General features: G+C 37.8%; 1 protein-coding gene across 1 annotated transcript; it reads right to left on the bottom strand.

Annotated features, from left to right (window-relative positions):
• Nucleotides 1–572: 572 nt before the first annotated feature.
• LOC131431990 (zinc transporter ZIP1-like) lies at nucleotides 573–2,502 on the bottom strand. The gene is made up of 2 exons (XM_058597997.1): nucleotides 1,906–2,502; nucleotides 573–1,828 (listed from the first exon to the last, which is right to left on the bottom strand). Exons 1-2 carry the CDS (start codon nucleotides 2,388–2,390, stop codon nucleotides 1,273–1,275), a joined length of 1,041 nt encoding a protein of 346 aa, XP_058453980.1. The 5' UTR covers nucleotides 2,391–2,502; the 3' UTR covers nucleotides 573–1,272.
• Between the last annotated feature and the right edge of the window lie 2,772 nt (nucleotides 2,503–5,274).

Here is a 5,274-nt window from a genome sequence, read left to right as displayed (position 1 = left end):
ACAAATTCTACGTCTCTTTGAAACAGATGAAATCAAAACGGATTCCAATATTTTCACTTTGATTCGCAGAAACGTTGGAACGCAATATATATCAGAAATTTTGAAATTTCCTATCTTCTACCGATTTTTTGAGATTTTACGGAAAACCTAGAACAAAAAAACCTAATTTTAGTAGTTAACAGTCCCGTTTGGGATGTGCATAAAAATTGTTTAGATCTTTTGTCCAATACAAAAACATTATTATTTTTAGAGTTTGGGTGTATTTACCAAAATTTTTAGGTTTTTCAGTGAAATCCAAGTTTCAGTTTTTTTGTAAATTTTGTTCATAATGAATTTCCAACTAAAATAATAAAAAATATATGTCATAAAATTTCAAAGTTTTGATTTGTTTTTTTTTGGCAAAATTTTCCCAATAATAGAAATTCTCTGTATTTGTACCAAATTTCTTGAGATTCTTTGAACGGATATATAATTTTGATCATCAATACATTGTTTCTGGTAATGATTCCAATATTCTGAATCAAAAAAATGTACATGTCATCGCTTTAATTTTTGAGTTATACACAAACATGTGAAAAAGATTGAAAAATTCATATATATTTATAAATTCATCGATTGTTTAATGTTTTCTTTTGATTGTGCAGGAAAGGTAGTTGAGCGAAAATTGTAGCTGGTATCACTAGCAATCGAATGATGTATAAAAATATATAGGTCATCGCTTTGAATTTCGAGATATTTACGATCATTGTAAAAAGTCTCATCTTTTCTTAGGTCATCTATCTACAGTTTTCATTATAACTTTGGGTAGACAACCCTATTTTTAGTTTTTTTCAGTGCATTGTATTTGTGGAAGTAGTACCTTTCCAATGGTGAACAAATTTTGAAGATCGGTTGACTAACAACAAAGTTATGACTCGGTAAAGTTGAAGTATTCAATATTTTCTATGCGACGTTTAAGCCAAAGGAACGAAAATTGGGAAGCAGATAGGGCATATTGGGCGTGTGAAAAAAAACTTGGAACGGGAAAAATCAAATTTTCATTGGTTTTCCTTTACCAATCGTCTGCTACAAAGTTTTGGAATCAATCTACGAACTTCACAAAATTCGAGGGTGTAAAATTTATTGAGATTCGTTGAAAAACAGCTGAGCTATGACAGCTCAAAGTTACCGTTCCAACTTTTTTTGAGGCTTGGTATTTGGAGTGTTAAATTGGCGCTAAACATTTTATTCTGCTCTCAAATCGTATTCGTCCAACAACAACAAAAAATCACATCATGTTTCGGTGATAATGAGACTGAGAGCCGACATCACCGCGAATCCACCCAACACGGCCAGCAGCTGCAAAATACCTGCCTTCCGCACCTCCCGCTGTCGCTTCTCCCGCTCACGGGGCAGTACCTCGCTCACCGTCACGTACAGCAACGTTCCACCGGCGACGCCCTGCAGTATCGGTATTACAAATTTGTTGAAATTATCATCCAACCCGTCCAGGGCCATCCCTACTGCTATGCCGATAACGGACCCGAGGGAGAATATCACAATTTGTGCTACTTTCCAGCTGTGACGTTGGTCCCGGTGCGAGCTGATCTCGACTCCCAGACAGAACGCAACCACGAATTTGTGTGCACTGACGGCCCCGAGCAGTAGCATCACTTTCGAAGCTGAGTTCTGAACTCCGATGGCCAGTCCCTCGAGTAGCGAATGGACGCACAGGGCCAGCAGAAGACTGAACGTCCCGGTTACCGATTGTTGTGGTATATTTTTTCCATCTGGATCCACCGGAACGGGCTGGACTTCAACTTCTGCCAAATTTCGATTGCTCGCATCACTGAAAATTGTAATGAACTTGTTACGTAGGCAAATTTTCTTTCTGCCAGTGGCAGTACGTGGATCTACCGGATCTACCTTTTGCATAGCATAACCAAGGAATTCTCGTAGCAGCAACTGACACGTTCCGAAGTGCTGCTGGCTTCTTTCGGCCCAGCATCGGTGCACAAACAAACCAGTTCATCAATGGCGTAGATTAAAAAATACCCAACGCAGAATATCACTTCCGCGTAACGGGGCAGGAATAGTCGCACCTCGGGCAGCATATGGACCAGTGCCGTTGCCAGTAGGACGCCAGCACCGAAGCATAGCAGCACGGTTATCAATAACGGTCTAGTTCCGTGCTTCGTACAGTACAACGGCACAAGACCGGATACAATGCTGCCCAATCCAAGAATCAGAATGGCCAACAGTTTGGATCTGGCCTCGCCGAATTCGGAAAACTCATTCAAACTCATATTCGGTTCATTCCACGGTATCACTGAACGACTGTCGAACAACATCAACCTCGGTACCGACCGAGTCCAGCCGACTAACGAGAATGTGCCGGCACTAACGAACATATGATTACCGCTGTGGAGTAATTGTTCCGCTTGCAGCTTCGCGCGCACTGGGATGGGAGGGCGTATGCCGGACAGATAGCGTAGAATGGATGTTCTACATACAACAATGAAGCGTGGGTAGTGTCGTATTTTTATTTTTTTTTTGTTTGCTTCATTGTACACAGTATCATTGCTGCTGTCGCCGATTTTAACGAGTCGCTCTTTCGGACAACACTATGCGGACTAATTTACATTCAAGGCCATTATGTACCGGTCTTTGTTCAATTTTTGTTCTCGTTGTTAGTATCATTGAAACGCATGGCTGGTAACACGTAATACCGTTAAGAGAAATCGATGTATTTTGCGTAACGGGAAATCGGCGTAAAATGGATATTTAATTTGTTTAAAGGTACGTAGATGCAGACCAAATAATTAACATCATTCAATTTTATACAATTTAGATTAAAAAGTTAGCATTTGTCTTTTCAACTTATCAATGCACAGTGATGCCAAGGCGACAAAAAAACCATTTGTTTTGCATTCATCTGCAGCATTGACGATATAAACTAACTTCATTTGGATCCGACTTCCGGTTCCGGAATTACAAAGAAACAAGTGCAAATGTATGAAAAATTCGCACTCAATTTTCTCGGTCTTGAAATTCTTTAAAAAAAAAACCGTGAGAAGTTGATCCAGACCCGATTTTCGGTTCCGGTATTACATCGCGATTAGTGAAAACTTTCAATTTCATGAGCATTTTTTCAAAAGTTGCAGGCGAGACGAGGTACACATTTTTATAAAACTTACTGATTGTCCCGGGTTGGCGGTTCAATGCATAGGGCACTGGTCTTACAAACCGGTTGTCGTATGTTCGAGCCCCGACCTGGATGGATTCGTAGTGTCAGTAGAATCGTAGCACCAGCCATGTAATGGTTCTGTACACTCTGAATCGGCTGCGAAGTCTGTTGAAAAAGAAGGTCAAATTCCTCTATAGGAATATGTAATACCAAGGCTTTGCTACTGATAAATTCATCTAGTTAGCAGATCTGGCTAGTTAGTGAATATATAAAACTACTTTTGGACTACTAGTACACCCGGTTGCCGCCTCCGAAATCACCGATAACAGTAAAGATAAGCTCCAAACCCGGAACTCATTTCGATTTCTCAGCAACGCACAGTGGGGAAAAACGATAAAAAACCCGACTTTTCTAAATAATTTTATAAAAACCTAAGCAAATATTTTCAAAGTTAGTATTTCTTATGTAAATTTTTCCGTAGAATCGATTTATGATAAATAAAAGATACACAAAATTCACGATCACTCTTTTTTCAAAATTTACTTCGAAAATTAACTGCGAAACTCGGGAAAATTTGAATTCGACTAATCGGAAGGTATTCCTGACATGTTCATAAGTTAGTTAATTGGATTGTTTTCAATAAGATTGACCGCAAATAACTGTACAGTGGGGTCTCGTACAACGCGGATTCGGTTTTGCCGGTATTCGTTGTTGCCGGATTCGTTATTGCCGGAAAACCGCGATATACGGGACCCAGAGCATATGGGATTTTGACTACTTGGGGCTGAGAACGGTTATCTGGCTTCGGTCGACAGATAGAGCCACACAATCTTCGGCAAACTTGTTGTAGATACTTAGACCTACAAAAAGTGTAGTTTGACAGACAATTAGTTGAAAACTGCTCCGCCAGCGGCGCGTTTAAAAATGCATGATATAATTCATTCGCTTAACACAGACATAAAGGTAAATTATAGTATTTTGAAGAATGCGGGAATTCAAAGTTTGTTAAACAGCAAATGTTTTAACTCGGAATCTCTCCATCAGATGTAATTAGTGTGCTTGAATACACATTTTAATTATCATAATTATGCTCTTATCACAAAACGAAAAAAAGAGCGGTTTTGTTTGTTGGAAAGTTGTTAGGAATATTATGAAAACCATGTTAGCTGAGAACTAGTCCACCGAATGGCGCTAGTTGATTCACAATTTGAGGATAGAATGTTTATTATGTGATATCTATAAACCCTGATGATATAGAATGTTGGTGTTTTCGAAAAGAATGTTCCGGAGCTCAAAACAGATCAAATAGTGTAAACTATATCTGAAAATTCTCCATTTGGTGGCGCTAGTGTGCAATTCAAAGTTGAAAATTTATGTTGACTCATTCAGATAGTTTCTTCGAGAAGTTTTTTTTTTGAGTTTTAATACCTATTGAATAATTGTCTAAACAGTTCGTATTGTATCTACAATCATTAACTGAAAATCAGAATTGTTTACGAGAGTGATGTTATCGATCAGTTTTTCATTAAATTTTTGGAGGATAGACAAATAAAAGACTGTTTGCCTAGAAGGCTTTAGTAAGCTACTAGAGTATTTACATGAATAAACTATCGACATCTGAAATCTGAGGAACTTGAGAGAGTGAACTTGAACTATATACTAAAGTTTTGATTATTTGTATTGCTAGATATAATGATAAGTACATAAAACGTGACATGTATCTTTTTGTTTTAAATTTTATTTTATATCAACCGCAAATTCATCAACATTTCTTGAAAACTCTTAAAAATTGAGTACAGTATAGAACCGTACTGTCTTCGGAGAGTTTGTTGTGTTTGTGGAGACTGAAAGTGATATTTTAATTAAAATTAGTTGACAACTGTTTCACCAGAACCGCATTGAAAAAAGTATGAACAAAAATATATTGCATGGTATAAGTTGGATTACGTGTACAAATTTTGATTATTTGAACCAGTTTCTGTGCAAAACATAAATTAGTGCGCAAATGCAGTATTTAAAACTAATCACTCTACCAGGTGGAGATTGTGTACCGTAATTTTTACAGTTTCTATCAGAATACTAGTTTCGCTTACACGAAAATTGTTCGC

Source organism: Malaya genurostris, chromosome 2 (genome assembly GCF_030247185.1).
Source record: "Malaya genurostris strain Urasoe2022 chromosome 2, Malgen_1.1, whole genome shotgun sequence".
In the NCBI taxonomy this organism is placed as follows: Eukaryota; Metazoa; Arthropoda; class Insecta; order Diptera; family Culicidae; genus Malaya; species Malaya genurostris.
Note: the sequence above shows the minus strand (reverse complement) of the source record. Positions and strands in the feature narration are given on the sequence as shown.

Bases quoted from the DNA above. Each gene is read 5' to 3' on its own strand.
- LOC131431990 (XM_058597997.1), bottom strand. From the start codon at position 2,390: ATGTTCGTTAGTGCCGGCACATTCTCGTTAGTCGGCTGGACTCGGTCG. The intron at 1,829-1,905 runs GTAGATCCGGTA...TACAATTTTCAG, and splicing joins TTGGTTATGCTATGCAAAAG to TGATGCGAGCAATCGAAATT.